Consider the following 17082-nt stretch of genomic DNA (forward strand, 5'->3'; position numbering starts at 1 on the left):
TTTAATATTAATTAAATTAAATAAACTTTTAAGTGATTATAAAGGTATTGTGTGAAAACTGGAGGAAAAATGTTTTATATTGTAGATGAGAGAATGTGTTTCTGGTACATTACTGTGAAAAGTGTGAAATGTTTAGCAAAAAATAGATCTTTTGATTGATGTTAAAGTATTTTTTATTCTTTATTGTAAATGGAAAAGCTGCATTTACACTTTTTTTAGAAACATTGTTTAATAAATGTATTTGATGTTTTATATTCACTGAAAATAAATTGAGGCATTTTGGATACACAGCAGCAAAAAGCCTTTAAATAGTTCTTGAAGGAACACATTTGACACTGTTGAGGTATAAAGTGTCCTGTCACTGTAGTGGTACCTTCATGGATCAGATTTGTACCTTTAATGAAGCTACAATATTGTATATATGCAGGTTTTAAAAGCCAAAGGGACATTAAGGTTTCTCATGGTACAAATCATGTCCTTAAAGGTACAAACTGCAATGGTGCAAATGTGTTTCTTTGTCTTACGGTACAATTGTGTTCAATAAAAAGGTCCTGCCCCAGTGACAAGGGTTTGTACCTACTTTGGTACAACATTGTAGGGGAGAGTGGGGTAAAGTGAGACACTTTTTACATTAGCTCCCCTCTAAGTGAGCTAAAATTAAATATCAGTAAAATGTACACATTTCTCATTAGCTCAGAATGCTTTCTAGCGATGGAGTTTATCAGACTGTATTTAGGATAAAGATCAGTGAAAATATGATTGTTTTAAAAAAAGGTGTCTTTTACTCACTTTACCCCAGCTTACAGGTTAACTTTTATCTACATAATAAAACCATCCAAAAAAATCATTACAATTTTTAAGTAAATGAAGCAGTACGTTTTATCAGTGGTGCAAATCTCAAAACTGTTTGCTGGAACTTTAAAACTTTATTGCTTGTCTGCAAAATGTAGTTACTCACCCAAAACATTTCATTTATGTATTAAAACCTAGATGATTTGTCAGTTCGGCCACCAAAAACATAAAAGTGTATTTGTCATTGTGTGAGCGACACCGCTCTAAATAATTAGTTGTTTTTTCACCATGACAGTCAACTGTGAAAATCAAGGTTTAAAAAATCTGATATTTCTTGAGGAGTCAATATTCATTCATTCATTTTCCTTTCGGCTTATTAATCTGGGGTTGCCACAGCGGAATGAACCGCCAACTTATCCAGCATATGTTTTATGCAGCGGATGCCCTTCCAGCTGCAACCCATCACTGGGAAACATCCATGTACACTCATTCACACACATATACAGACAATTTGGCCTACCCAATTTACTTATAGAGCATGTGTTTGGACTCTGGGGGAAACCAGAGCACCCAGAGGAAACCCACCGCTCTAAATAATTAGTTGTTTTTTCAGCATGACAGTTATGAAAATCAATATTTGTTGAGAAGAGTCAATATTCATTCATTCATCGCCACAGCGGAATGAACCGCCAACTTATCCAGCATATGTTTTATGCTGTGGATGTCCTTCCAGCTGCAACCCATCACTAGGAAACATCCATGCACACTCATTCACACACGTACACTACGGACAATTTAGCTTACACAATTCTCCTATAGCTCATGTGTTTGGACTCTGGGGGAAACCAGAGCACCTAGAGGAAACCCACGCGAACACGGGGAGACAATGCAAACTCCACACAGAAACGCCAACTGACCCAGCCGAGGCTCGAACCAGCGACCTTCTTGCGGTGAGGCGATCATTGCTTGTCCAATTACTCTATTGTATATTTCATATTTCTTATGTTACCACAAATACACAGACAAAATATTATCCATGAAAACAATTATTCTTGGTGGACATCCTGTCACTCTTGTTGGCCTTGCCAGAGATTGCACTACTTCCAAACTTACCAAACTTGATTGATAAATGGATAACGCGAATTGTATCGCAACTAGAGGTCATTTACCAGTTTAGCAGACATTACAAACAATGTCAATATCAGATATTTATGGTGTAAACATGCTTATGCAAATGTTTGATGCTTGAATAAATCGTTTTAAGTGTGATGGCTTACACGATGAAAAACGATTGAACAGTTGTGAAGAGTTTGACAGAATAAATGAGAATTGACTCATTAGTTTGGATCAACAAGCCACATATGCAATTAGTTTTTGTCCAAACTACAGACAATTGTACTTACTATTTGCACACATGCGCCAAAGCATTTGCAATTTGCTTGAATCATTTAGAAACGACGCTCTGAAGTGAACAATAAGCTAACTGTTCAGAGAAAAATTTTAATCGAGAATTGAGCCAAAGCAATTGAGAAAAACTGTAATATTTAATACATAGTCTCTTCAGCATTCTTCGATACACAGTAATATTCTTCAAAACAACAGCAGTTTTAAACTAAATATATTGTTTTTAACTTGAATAAGAAAAACAAATAAATAAATAACATGTTTATTTACTTACATGTCATCCTCTGAATAATGTCTTCTGGTCATTTCCCATTCCTGACGATGAAATGAAAACCTTAAATGAAAAGAAAACCCAATAAAAACATGTATTGTTCGTGTTGGTAAATACATGAACTTATAGAGCCTTATTGCAAAGTGTGACCATATTTTATTAAGTTTCTGTGTTAGTATATATAGTTCAGTAGTCTATTATTATAATAATATTATTATTATAGTCTATTATCAGTCTATTATTCATAGTTTGAACAGACACAGAAGCCAAAAGCATACAAATGCAATGTAAACGTAGTAAAGGTAAATATGAGGCGTTCAGAGAAACGTTTTTATGTAGGCTAATAATGCAGTGTTAAACATGTAGTCATTTTCTCCAATATAGTATCAATGAACAGAAAATAGGTTTGTTTTGTTTATGAAAAGAACTGCTCGCCAATGCTACTTTAATTGGGTCGAAAATATATTAAACACATATATCAGCAATAGTTTTCTCGTTGAACACTATTTAAGTGTAATTTACCCTGCTGAAAAATCTAGCCTAAACCAGCCTAGGCTGGTTGGCTGGTTTTAGCTGGTCAACCAGCCTGGTTTTAGAGGGGTTTTGGCCATTTCCAGGCTGGTTTCCAGCCATTCCCAGCCTGGTCTTAGCTAGTCAGGCTGGAAAGTGACCAGCTAAATCCAGCTAAAACCAGCTTGACCAGCCTGGTTTAAACTGGACATAGCTGGTTTTGGCTGGGCTCCCAGCCAGGCTAGGCTGGTCAAGCTGGTTTTAGCTGGTCATTTTTCAGCCTGACCAGCTAAGATCAGGCTGGAAATGGCTGGAAACCAGCCTGGAAATGGCCAAAACCCCTCTAAAACCAGGCTGGTTGACCAGCTAAAACCAGCCAACCAGCCTAGGCTGGTTTAAGCTGTTTTTTTCAATAGGGATTCCTTTATAAAACTGAATTTCAGCAGAAATTACCGTGCTTTAAACCTGAAGACATTTATAAATACCAATTTACTTACTTACAAAAACTTTATGGAAAGACGGTCATTCCCTGTTAAATTTGAAGAATATAACTCCGAAACAAAAGCCATATATTCCTTCAGGTTTACTAATGCTTAAGTCATATGTCCTCATATAGTACTCATTGAACTGATCCTGTACTATACTTAAATGGGGTTTACTACGACTTTTGTAGTAAAAATGTACAAACAAAGTAATTAGGTTATTATTTTTTAAAAACAGAGCCTTAAAGCCTAGAGGGAAAAAAATGTGGAACGTCATTTTGAAGATTGTGTGGGAAAAAAAGCTTGGTTGCTTCCTTTTCGTTTCTGCATAAGTAATAAACATAGGGAACTACATTTAAAATACTTCACAACATTTATGTTAGCAATTATACATTATCAAAATCTATGCAGACTGATGGATATTGCTCATTCTGTTTAGATCTTCCAGAGTCTCTGGTTCATCTATTTTATGAATGTCAACATTCAAAGAAGTTTTGGGAAGACTCATCGTTGTATGTATTTAAAAAAATCCGGTTTTAGATGTAATTTGACTCCCAATGTTATATTTTATTTTGACTCAAATAATTTATCTGTGGAATTTATAATGAATCTGCTGATTTTATTTGGTACATTTCATATTCATAAATGTAGATTGAATAACTCAGCCTTGTTTAATGGTTTCTATTATGGATTTTCATTTATATATAGTCTCGCTCCAGTTTATTAATAGCAAGAAAAGTGAAGTTAACTAAACTTGCTGTCAATTGGGAAGGCTAAATCATCTAGTTAAAAAGGTTTTAATGTTGAAGTTGTCTTTTTATTTATTTTGATTATGTAATTTATATTTTAGTTATTTATGTTATTAGTTACATTTGTATTATATGTCCTGTTTAAAATGTATATTTGCTGCTTTAAATAAAATTAAAAATTAAAAAATCATAAATAACACTACAGCGACCTCGTATGGTCACCAGGGAAGCTCTTCAGCTTTTGTGGACTTGAAGTTTCAATATTGCTTATATAACAGGTTATTTATTACTCGTCACTACATGTCATCCCATTACTTTCAGTTATTTATATAAAATTTATATATAAGTTTAGCACGAATTCATCACACAGCAGTGCGGAAGTTGTCAGATTGGTCGCTATGGCAACATTTTGTTAACGCTGACAAATCTGGCAACCCGGTAACTTAACTTATCTTCTTACAGAGCGAGTTGTCGTCTTATATCTGTCGTTGTTAGCTAAATTTAACTAATTATAACTTATTTTTTGTTATTTAAACTTACTCAGCAGCATGTCTTCGAAAACTCCTCTGTTTCCAGACATCCACAGTCCACAGAAAAGCGACAGCAGAACACCGACATCCAAGTAAACTCAGATTTTTCTCTCATACTGAAGTGTTTTGCCTTCCAACAAGATGCGAAATGTTTTTTGTGTATGTTTAGGTCTTTCCCTCGGTGTATAAAGAAGAATTCCGTCTGCCCTGTTGGAGAAAAACCACAGAAAATCACTGAGACGGAAATAGCACAGTAAGACAGATACAGTTGTTTATCTATTGACCATTTTGAGGGATGTAAACCAAAACAATGGTCCCAATGTATTTCCTGTTTTACATTGTTAATTTCTATAGCTTCCGAGAATCCAAAAAGAGCCACATATCGATAAATAATGTTATGATGGCGTTTTTAACATTAAGTTATGATTGAATTGACTCTTGTAACAGTTATGAAGTAGTTTGATATCTAGCAGGAAATGTTCATGGGCCAATGACATCACCAAATTGAAATGGTCTATTGTTTATTTTGATCGTCATTAGCCACTATTAATGTAGTAGCTATTCTTCCTGGGATCCAACGAATTAAAATAATTATAATAAATATCAACAATCAAAACCAGATAAAGATAAATTTACATTGAATTAAAACATTGGAAAGCAATAACCAAATTTCATAAAAAAAATACAATAAAAAAACTAACACCAAACATATGATAATTAAACATCAAACATATCAATTTACTGAATACTCATTCATTCATTTTTTTTTCGGCGTAGTCCCTTTATTAATCTGGGGTCACCACAGAAGAATGAACCGCCAACTTATCCAGCATATGTTTTATGCAGCGGATGCCCTTCCAGCTGCAACCCATCACTGGGAAACACCCATACACACTCATTCACACACATAGACAACAGATAATTTAGCCTACTCAATTCCCCTATAGCGCAAGTGTTTGGACTGTGGGGGAAACCGGAGCACACGGAGGAAACCCACACCAACACGGAGAGAACATGCAAACTCCGGACAGAAATGCCAACTGACCCAGGCTGGGCTCGAACCAGCGACCTTCTTGCTTTGAGGCGACAGTGTTAACCACTGAGCCACCATGCCGCCAATACTTGACATAAAAATGTAATTTAATACATATATATTGTACTATTAATTCTACAATAAATTATGCAGCCCTAACACTTACCATCTTACTATGCCATACCCATATTACCTCATTTACATAATAAGGTAATGTTTTTCAATTAATAAAGATAAATAAATAGCTATAATGTTGAAGTAATGCCTTTTCCCTGTCTGTCTCTGCAGAATAAGGAAGCCTTTGCGTCAGAATATTTGCGTGGCGATGCTTCGAGACGGCTTTCCCCACTCATTTGCGGAGTTGTTTGCACTTCTGCAGCGCTGGGATGAAGCGGACGACGATCCGCTCACACTACAGACTCTACAGCTTCACCTCACCCGGGCTGAGGCGGCAGAGAGAGCTGGTAATTGTTCTGCACTTTTTTTAACCCTTGTGTACTGTTCAAATCGACTACTTTGTCTTTATATTCATGACTCCCATTATAATTACAAATTTTAAAGAAGCCATGAGAGCATTCATTTATTCATTTTTTTTCGGCTTAGTCCCTTTATTAATCTGTGGTCGCCACAGCGGAATGAACCGCCAACTTATCCAGCATATGTTTTATGCAGCAGATGCCCTTCCACCTGCAACCCATCACTGGGAAACATCCATACACACTCATTCACACACATACACTACGGACAATTTAGCTTACCCAATTCACCCATGGAGCATGTGTTTGGACTTGTAGGGGAATCTAGTGGAAACCCACAGGAACACGGGGAGAACATGCAAACTCCACACAGAAATGCCAACTGACCCGGTCGAGGCTTGAACCCGCAACCTTCTAAGTGTGAGGCGATCATGCTACCCACTGCGCCCCCATGAGACCATATAATCATGTAATTCTTGATTGTTGATAGTTTTCCGTTTTGTTGTATTGCTGGTTGCTGGCAGCCATTGATTTCCATAGTAGAAAAGAAAATATACTATGCAAGTCAATGGGTGCCAGCTGCCAGCGTTTGTCTAAATATCTTATTTGGTGTTCAGATATTCCTTTTTGGGTGAAGTATCCTTTTATATAAAACACGGTCCTGTAATCCCCATAGAACAAACTGTCAAGAATCAATCACCAATTTGATACGTTTATGAGAACTGATTATATTTATTCATTCATTCATTTTCCTTCGGCTTAGTCCCATATTTACAGTGGAATAAACCGTCAATTATTCTGGCATATGTTTTACACAGCAGATGCCCTTCCAGCTGCAACCCAGTACTGGGAAACACTCATATACACATTCACACACACACACACACTCATACACTACGGCCAATTTCATCCATGCATTTTCCTTGGGCTTAGTCCCTTATTTATCAGGGATCACCACAGCAGAATGAACCTCCAATTATTCCGGCATTTGTTTTACACAGTGGATGCCCTTCCAACTGCAATCCAGAAACACCTATACACTCTGACATTCACATACGGCCAATTTTGTTTTACCCAATTCCCCTATAGCGCATGCCTTTGGATTGTGGGGGAAACGACACAAACCAGCGACCTTCTTGCTGTGAGGAAACACAGTTAACCACTGAGCCACCGTGCCGTCCTGATTTGATCTATTCACCTCATTTATTTTCATTTAGTTTTTTTGTATATTGAAGGTTTCAATTGTACTTAATTATAGCCAAGTTTATTCATTTATTTATTTTCGGCTTAGTCCCTTTATTAATCTGGGGTTGCCACAGCGGAATGAACCGCCAACTTATCCAGCATATATTTTTACGCAGCGGATGTCCTTCCAGCTGCAACACATCACTGGGAAACACCCATACACACTCATTAACACACATACACTACGGACAATTTAGCTTACCCAATTCACCTATACCACATGTTTTTGCACTTTTTTGGGGAGGAAACCAGAGCACCTGGAGAAAACCCACACAAACACGGGAGAACATGCTAACTCCACACAGAAATGCCAACTAACCCAGCCGGGGCTCGAACTAGCTACATTCGAACTTGCTGTGAGGCGATTGTGCTACCCACTGCGCCACTGTGCTGACCTAATAGCCAAGTTGTGGTACTTTTTTTTGGAGGTTTGTTAATAGGGTAAAAGTTTGATTGTGTACAGAGATACTGTATTCTATTCTGTATTTTGTTTCAGAATGAATCAATCACCAGAATTGTACATTTGTATTCATAAAAATAATATATTAATATATACGATATATATTATTTATATATAAGACAAAATAATATATTGCTCATCTAATCACTGTAATGTAATGCAATGTGTATTTATATAGCACATTTATCCTGTATGGCCATACACTCAAAGCGCTTCACAATCCTGAGGGAGAGGTCTCTCCACATTACCACCAGTGTGCAGCATCAATTAGATGATGCGATGGCAGCCACAGGCAACAGAGCCAGTGTCCTCACCACACACCAGCTATAGTGGGAGTGGAGAGACACTGATAGAGCACAATAGGGTATATGCCGAAGCATGCTAATAGGACTTTTAATTTGCCAGTAACCTGGGTTAATTGTTTCTGGTGAAGTGTATGCCAATGCAAAATCTGCGCATTTAAGGTCTGTTTTCTTTTAAAAACTGCAATCTCCACTGGCTGAGTGATATCCGATAAAAAGTGGGTCTAATTTAGCATTGCAGTCTGTTAACATCTGGACTTCCTGGAGACAGCCCCTAAAGGTGATGAATTGTAGTTTCAGTTACTTCCGTGTTGGCTTCACAAGTGAGCAGGAGGTTGACTCACACAGACCACTCTCACCACTAGCAACCTAGTTTTCCCATGTGATCTCCCATCCAAGTACTGACCAGGCTCATCCCTGCTTAGCTTCAGTGAGCAACTGGTCTTGGGCTGCAGGGTGACATGGCTGCGGCTGTATACCTTTAGATTTCTCCAATATGTTGTTTACTTATCATGCTTATTAATAATCTCTAATAATGTTAATCATCTCTCTTCCCCTTGATAATATATATAGTTGAAGTCAAAATTATTCGCCCTCCTTTTTTTTTCTTTTTTTAAATATTTCCCAAATTATATTTAACAGAGCAAGGAATTTTTCACAGTATTTCCTATAGTATTTTTTCTTCTGGAGAAAGTCTAAGGTGAATGTTATTAGCCCCCTTAAACATTTTTTTTCGATTGTGTACAGAACAAACAACTGTTAAACTATAACTTGATTAATTACTCTAACTTGCCTAATTAATTAACCTAGTTAAGCCTTTAAATGAAACTTTAAGATGAATACTAGCGTCCAGAAATGAGCTATTAAAACTATTGTTTAGAAAAACTTCTCTCCATTAAACAAATTGTGGGGGGAAAATATAGAGGTGGGCTAATAATTCTGACTTCAGCTGAATTATATTAAATTCTCTGAATCTGTGTTTTATGCTGTAGGACAATATGGCGAGGCGTATGAGAACCACTTGTTTCTGGCCAGGTTTTTCACTGAGGACAAATGGATGAAGCATCATTTCTTTCAGCTGGCACTCCGTTCAGCTCGCGAGGTCATAATGGACTCTGGCAAAAGAGAAGCTGAGGCCAGCTCACTTGTGGGACAAGTTTATTTAGAGAAAGGTAACACACACATATGCAGGTTTTTCATTTTAAAATCAGGGTGACGGTGTGGGGACCAAATGTAGATTCATAGTCCCAAATGGTCCCCAGAAATATAGGAATATATTTTTCAACCACGTTCCTGGAGGACCACCAATACTCCATGTTTTGGATTTCTCCTTTGTCTGTCACACCGATTACAGGTCTTTCAGTCTCTGCTATTGAGCTGATGATCTGAATCAGGGCTATTTGGTTAGGGTGACAACGAAAATGTGCAGAGCTGGTGGTCCTTCAGGAACGTGGTTGAGAAACACTGGGCTAGAATATGGTTAGGTTGGGGTAGGGGATGTGGTAGAAGATAGGGTAGGGTAAGGTTGGATTGAGTTGGGGGTGGGGTGGGGTAGGGGATGGTGGGGTAGGGTAGGGTTGAGTTGAGTTGGGGTAGGGGATAGAATATAGTTTGTACAGTCTAACAATTATTATGTCTATGGGAAGTCCCCATAAAGATTGCTGTAAAAGTGTGTGTGTGTGTGTGTGTTTTACAGGTGATCTTGAGCTTGCACACGAGCATTTGGAGGTGTTTTATCAGCTGACCACGGGCCGATCTTGGCAGGACAGCAGTGGCCGGATGCAGCACTCTCGCTCATGTGAAGAGCTCCAGACGCTCTACACACTGATGGCACAGAGATCTCTGCAGGATCAACAATATGAGCACGCCATTAAGATGTTCAGAAAGGCCTACGCTATTGCTAAAGAGTGTATGCACACACTGTTCATTTACATTAGCTATAGATTCACAGTTGGCCATGCACCCTAACCCAACAACGCTGTAAAAAAAATCTTGATTCCACACAATCGATTTGAGTTGGGGCAACATGAAGGAATTAAGTTAACCTAGTAGTTTTACAAATTTAGGTGGATTGAACATAAAACAATTAACTTAAGAATTGTGTTGTTTTAGCTCATCTTAAATAAATAGTTTGAACAAACAACAAACACAATTGTTTTGAGTGTACATGAAAAAAGTTGACCTTTAATGTACCTTTAAAAATCTAGATGTAATCAAAGTTTTTTTTTTTGCTAGTGCACACTGTTGGTGAACAAGGTGAACATTTGATCTGTGCAAACTGATCGAAATCTGTTTAACCTAAGGAGCCAAAGAAATCCAGCTGTGTTGATATGTTAATGCTTAAATTATACACTTTGAACACTGACTAACATGCTATGAGTGTCCAACAGGCGGAGCCACAAATGAAGGTCCTGCAGCACTGATGGAATACATGCCATCTGTGCATGTTTTTTTAAAACGTAACATTCTGTAGTACATTTAGGTATCAAGGTCATTTAGCGATTTTTCCATGCGTGATTTGATTGGACGGGAATGACGGAACTGATTACTCCACTTAGCCAATCACTGTAGACAATTAAAATAATAATAATAATAATTCCTTACATTTATATAGCGCGTTTCTGGACACTCAAAGTGCTTTACACATTGGGGGGAATCTTCACATCCACCACCAGTGTGCAGCATCCACCTGGATGATGTGACATCTGTCATATTGCGCCAGACCACACACCAACTCATTGGTGGAGATCAGACAGAGTGATGAAGCCAATTATGATATGGGGATGGTTTTGAGGCCATGATGGACAGAGTGGGCAAATTTGGCCAGGATGCCAGGGTTAAATCCCTACTCTTTTTCGAAGGCCATCCTGGATTTTTAAAGACCACAGAGAGTCAGGACCTCTGTTTAACGTCTCATCTGAAAGACTGCGTTCACTGAGCAGCACCCCTTCACTATACTGGGTAAAGTCTAGATTGGATGTGCGGCTGGCCGGAAGTGCGATATGCACATTAATATAGCAGCATTTTTATAACACTTTATAAAAATAATTAATATTTTTACATTACTATGACAGTTGGGTGTAGGGTTGGGGTATGGGGTAGGCATTAATAAAATACAATCAATGGGAAATTTTATAAATAATAGAAATAATCCTCATTATCTTCCGGCTGCAAATGCATCCGATCTAGCAACAACCACTATACTGGGACATTAGGACCCACACAGACTGCAGGTTGAGCGCCCCCTGCTGGCCTCTACTAATACAACTTCAGGCAGCAACCTAGCTTTCCCATGTGGTCTCCCATCAAGGTACTGACCAGATGCAGCCCTGCTTAGCATCAGTGGGCAACCATGTGAGAGTTGCAGAGAGCTAGCTGCCAGCTAAAAAAAAAATAAACATAGAGAGTAGTAACTGTAGGTGAGAGGAAAATAGCACAGTAAATGCACTGACAAAGCATTAAAAATGTACTCAAGTAAAAGTAATTTTTTTTTAAACTACTCACAATTACTTGACAATCAGTCATTTAAGTACATGTAATTAGTTTCTTTGCACCTCTGGATAGACTATCTCATGACCTACCCGCGTCAATGCATAAATTCTCTCGCATGGTCTCATGGGATAATAAAGTATCCATTGAAAGCACACTTCAGAATATCATCAGTAGTAATACGTCATCCGGGTACTTGATTGTTTTTCAAATGCTATCAATTCGGACATTCTACATGGTTCCCATACTGATCGCACACTACACAGTAGGGAAGTATGTGATTTCAGATGCAGTCATAGTTTTAGTATAGTTTAGATTTTCAAAAGCTTGGTTGCTTATGCAAATAAGACTAACACCTCAATACATATTCTCTTGTAGCGGGAGATCGAGCGCTGGAGGGAGAGGCCGCCTACAGACTGGGTCTAGCCTATCAGAGCACAGGAGACCAGAAGATTGCTAAAAAGGTGTGTTCAGACTCACTAATTCTGTGTGTTCATTCCGAAGGGATTTGCTCAGAGGCTAATGTTGCTTTTGTCAGTTTTTCAGCTCCTATATGGAGATCTCCTTAACACTTGAAAACGCAGACAGTCTGGGAAGAGCACATGAAGCCATGGCCAAATGTCTGGAGAGGTACAGGATATACAAACAGAGACACACATACACGTTTTCAGACATCAAATTTAAAAGTCGGCATGAAACCGAAGTTAAGATTGTTCGTTTTTTCTGTACATCTACTTGAAATGGTCTTGAAATGAGAAAAAATATGTAGGACGATGCCAAAATCTTGATAAAATCATGTCCTTTAAGAACCCATCGGATTGTCGGAAGATGAGGCTTGCTAACAAAATGAAAGAAGATTGACACTACTATATACCTATAAAAATAAAGCCCTGGTCAGGTGTCACGAATTTGTCACGATTTCCTTGCTGTAGGGGGTCGTGGGGATTCGTAAACGACAAATGGGCATCGTGACACAAGATTCAATCGTTTGTTCTCGTGTAATGTGGCATAGTTCACGACAACCAACTTTTTTGTTAATGTTAGTTTTTGTTATACATGCTTTGGTGAGTCAAATTTATGACTTTATTTTACTTACATTTAATTTATTAATAAAATGTATATGTTTTGAGCGATATTTAGTGTATTTTGACCTACAGTGATCTGATTTAGCTATTTTAGAGGTAACTGCAAGCCAAACTATACAAATAATCTGTCTAATTTTACTTCACATTAAGGTTACATGTAGATACAAATACCAGTTTTGTGAGGAAGGTGTCTTGTGAACACTTACAATGTCTATTGTTTCAGGATCTGCAGGTTTCAGGCGGTTTAATTGTTTCTTTTATTCTCGCATAGACTGATTTGCGCGTTTATGCATTCACAATGGTATGAAGCGTTATGTGGGGGTAAAACATTTTTCTTTGGCTTAGTTCCTTTATTTATCAGGGGTCGCCACAGTGGAATGAACCGCCAACTTATCCAGCATGTGTTTTACACAGCGGATACCCTTTCAGCTGCAACCCAGTACTGGGAAACACCCATACACATTAATTCATACACATAGACTATGGAGAAATTAGTTTATTCAATTCACCTATAGTATGACTTTAGACTGTGGGGGAAACCGGAGCACCCGGAGAAAACCCACGCCAACGGAGAGAACATGCCAACTCCACACAGAAATGCCAACTGAGCTAGCCAAGGCTCGAACCAGCGACCTTCTTGCTGTGAGGCGAATAATTTTTAATTATTAATATTTAAGATACAGATCAGAGAAAACTATCTCTCACTGTGAAAGGGCTGACCCTTCAATACATCCTGTTTTGATGGCCTTCAGGGGGGATCAAGCTTGTTTAGGAGGGTCAATCCCCCTATACCCTCCTGTAATTCGCACCCTGCCTGCATGTGATTCCCTTCAACAGCATTATTAAATAAACCTCTCAGGATGTTTAATACTATGAACTTTGTCCAGGTGGTAGTAGTATAACACTGATAAACAGTACCAAGAGAGCAACTACACGTCTGAATGCTAATATGCTAATTTTAATACAATGAATTCTGACATTTTGGTTTAAGCTAAGAACACTAATAACGGCAGTGTTTATATTGTATGGTTTGCTAAATGTGTATGACTATGACGTCCTTTTTCTCTGCACTTGTGTGTTTGTGTTACAGTGAAGGCAAAATAACAGAGGCAATTGAATTATTGGAGAGGTTTGCTGAGACTTGTCTAAACAGCAAACAGGACAAAAACCTGGAGATAGCCTATATGAGCCTCGGAAACATCCTCAGATCTCAAGTAAGAAAGAAACTTGGTTTGATATTAGAATTTGTTGCACGTTATAATGACTTGGAGGTCGTGTATTCCAGTAAAACTCTGAAGAGTGGTGGAGGATTTGTGGAGAATAGATTGGATTGATGTGGTTTAGTATTGGTGGATCTCATGTGATTGGCATGTTGATCCCACCCTTATACCAGTGAACACCAATCAGAGAAGATCAGAGATGTCATTGAAGTGGGAGGGGACATGATTAAGGCCCAATCCCAATTCTATTTTTATTCCACCTACTCCTTCGCCTTGGTCCTTGAAACAGAGTGTGAAGGGGAAGGGCTTCAAAATTTACCCGACTGCGTTCACACCGAAACTGGCGAGAGCGTCAAAGTAGCCAGAAGTCATTCATTTTCAATAGGAGTAAAGATTTAGGATAAGCGGCAAGGAGCAGCGCTGTACGTCTTCGCCGGTGTGGGCGTCGAGGAGAGTTGAAATCAAGTCAACTGATGGTAATGAGCTATGATGCGATTCGGCGGCAAAAAAGTCAGAATGTATAAGTCCACCGCTTGAGAGGAGGCCGCCGCTGCAATCGGACCCTATACCAATGTTGGCGCCCCGGGGTTTACAGACCGTACCAAAATGCTGAGGACTGGGGGGAGGTTTAAAATACAGGAGTTTTCTGGGATAAATAACAAAACGGGAGGGTGGCGGGAGATGGGTCTGAAATGCGGGAGACTTCCGGGAAAAACAGGAGTGTTGGCAGGTATGCTCACACTTACACTCTGACTACTTCAATGTTGTTGATAAGCCGTGGTGGGTATTTCACTCTCGCGCTGAACGCTGTCGACCAATCGCAACAGGCTGTCATTGGTCCAGTTGGTGCAGATTAGACCTTGCATGTATATCAGCATGTTGTTGGAGACCCTTTAAACCAAAATATGACCCTTTTTAATGTATACTAGGGTCTCTTTAAATTATGCTTGTTTGGTGTAAAGTTCATAATGATGACAAAAAATATGTATTTGAGCATCTCCTTACTTCCATGTGCAGTCATTTTGCTATTGTAGCTGGTGTATTCTGGGAAATTTTCTTACCCCTTAGTTTTGAGTGTGGTCCTATTTCAAGGGGTGTCTAGCCTTTCCCCTTAGCCCTACCCCGTCAAGATAAAGAGAATTGGGACACCCCTAGCCCTTCACGTGAACGCGCAAAATGAGGGGTAGATGTAAGGGGAAGGGCGAAAGGTTAGAATGGGATTGGGCCTTAGATTCAAGATTACAGAGCACATGAATTTGAAGAAAGAATAATGTTGGGTGCAGAAAAATTATTTATTAGGTACATCTTTGGACGCCCTTTTGCCCTTTAGAACTGCCTTAATCCTTCGTGGCATAGATTCAACAAGTTACTAGAAATATTCCTCAGAGGTTTTGGTTCTTATTACCATGATAGCATCACGCAGTTGCTTCAGATTTGTCGGCTGCACATCCATGATGCGAATCTCTCGTTCCACCACATCCCAAAGATGCTCTATTGGATTGAGATCTGGTTGACGCCATACTAAATTGGTGCTAATAGGCCCAAAGTATGCCAAGAAAATATCCCCCACACCATTACACCACCACCAGCAGCCTGAACCGTTGATACAAGACAGGATGGATCCATGCTTTCATGTTGTTGATGCCAAATTCTGACCCAACCATCCGAATGTGGCAGCAGAAATGGAGACTCATCAGACCAGGCAACGTTTCTCCAATCTTCTATTGTCCAGTTTTGGTGAGCCTGTGTGAATTGTAGCCTCAGTTTCCTGTTCTTAGCTGACATGAGTGGCACCCGGTGTGGTCTTCTGCTGCTGTAGCCCGTCCGCCTCAAGGTTGTACGTGTTGTGTGTTCAGAGATGCTCTTCTGCAGGCCTCGGCTGTAACGAGTGCTTATTTGAGTTACTGTTGCCTTTCTATCAGCTGGAACCAGTCTGGCCATTCTCCTCTGACATCTGACATCAACAAGGCATTTGCGCCCACAGAACTGCCGCTCACTGGATTTTCTCTTTTTCAGACCATTCTCTGTAAACTCTAGAGATGGTTGTGCGTGAAAATCCCAGTAGATCAGCAGTTTCTGAAATACTCAGACCAGCTTGTCAGGCACCAACAACCATGCCACGTTCAAAGTCACTTAAATCCCCTTTCTTCCCCATTCTGATGCTCGGTTTGAACTGCACCGGATCGTCTTGACCATGTCTACATGTCTAAATGCATTGAGTTGCTGCCATGTGATTGGCTGATTCGAATTTTGCATTACAGAGCAGTTGGACAGGTGTACCTAATAAAGTGATCGTAGAACTTTTCAGTTTTATTGATATGAAACAAGAGCGTCAATTTAAATTACGATAAGTTTACATTACTTCGCTACAGCAATGCACATGTAAAATCATGAAATGCTAGTAGAAACGTCTTTTAATTTTACAACATATGACATCCATATTGTGTGTGTGTGTTTGTTTGTTTGTCCAGAAGCGGTACGACGCAGCTTGTGTGTATTATGAGCGTGCGTACGAGCTTGCGTGTCTTGAGGGTTGTCCGAGGAGAGTGCAGAAAGCTCAGGTGTGTCTGGGCAGTGTTCGTGCGCTCAGCGGATTACACGCATATAGCAGACTCATACAAGACCAGAACTTGCACGCACTCATCGCCTGGAAGGACAGGCGAGAGGACAGCTTCAGTCCGACAGCAGCAAGTAAGCCAGATTCAACAGTTCAGTCCAACACTGTAGTTCCATAAATCGCACTCTGTACTTGAAATGAAGAGTGGACTGATGAAATCTGATGGCTAAATAAAGGATTGGGTTTGGTTTAAAGGGTTCAAATTTTGTCCATTTAACAAGATGCAAAATAAGTCTATGTCCACGACTTTTCATTCCACTTTATGTCTACACATATAGCGGAATTACAGTACAGCTCAACTTAAACTTAAATTATATTGTCAACAATATCATAATCGCAATATATACCAAAAAATATTGTAATATACGTTTAGTCCATATTAAAATGGCTCTTGCATTCAGTGTTGTGTTCTTATTT

General features: G+C 39.1%; 1 protein-coding gene across 1 annotated transcript; it reads left to right on the plus strand.

Moving 5' to 3' along the window:
- The first annotated feature begins 4611 nt into the window (after positions 1-4611).
- On the plus strand, positions 4612-17021 carry ttc29 (tetratricopeptide repeat domain 29). The gene is made up of 10 exons (XM_056475931.1): positions 4612-4646; positions 4753-4830; positions 4908-4991; positions 6060-6235; positions 9247-9426; positions 9951-10163; positions 12122-12207; positions 12282-12373; positions 13919-14042; positions 16520-17021. Exons 2-10 carry the CDS (start codon positions 4757-4759, stop codon positions 16781-16783), a joined length of 1293 nt encoding a protein of 430 aa, XP_056331906.1. The 5' UTR covers positions 4612-4646; positions 4753-4756; the 3' UTR covers positions 16784-17021.
- The last annotated feature ends 61 nt before the right edge of the window (positions 17022-17082 follow it).

Source organism: Danio aesculapii, chromosome 16, assembly GCF_903798145.1.
Source record: "Danio aesculapii chromosome 16, fDanAes4.1, whole genome shotgun sequence".
NCBI classification, from domain to species: domain Eukaryota; kingdom Metazoa; phylum Chordata; class Actinopteri; order Cypriniformes; family Danionidae; genus Danio; species Danio aesculapii.

What these genes read in the sequence shown, in the direction of transcription:
- ttc29 (XM_056475931.1), top strand. Translation starts at nt 4,757, where the DNA reads ATGTCTTCGAAAACTCCTCTGTTTCCAGACATCCACAGTCCACAGAAA. An exon ending in ACCAGAAGATTGCTAAAAAG is followed by an intron (nt 12,208 to 12,281) that starts GTGTGTTCAGAC and finishes TGCTTTTGTCAG; the next exon opens with TTTTTCAGCTCCTATATGGA. An exon ending in GAAACATCCTCAGATCTCAA is followed by an intron (nt 14,043 to 16,519) that starts GTAAGAAAGAAA and finishes TTGTTTGTCCAG; the next exon opens with AAGCGGTACGACGCAGCTTG.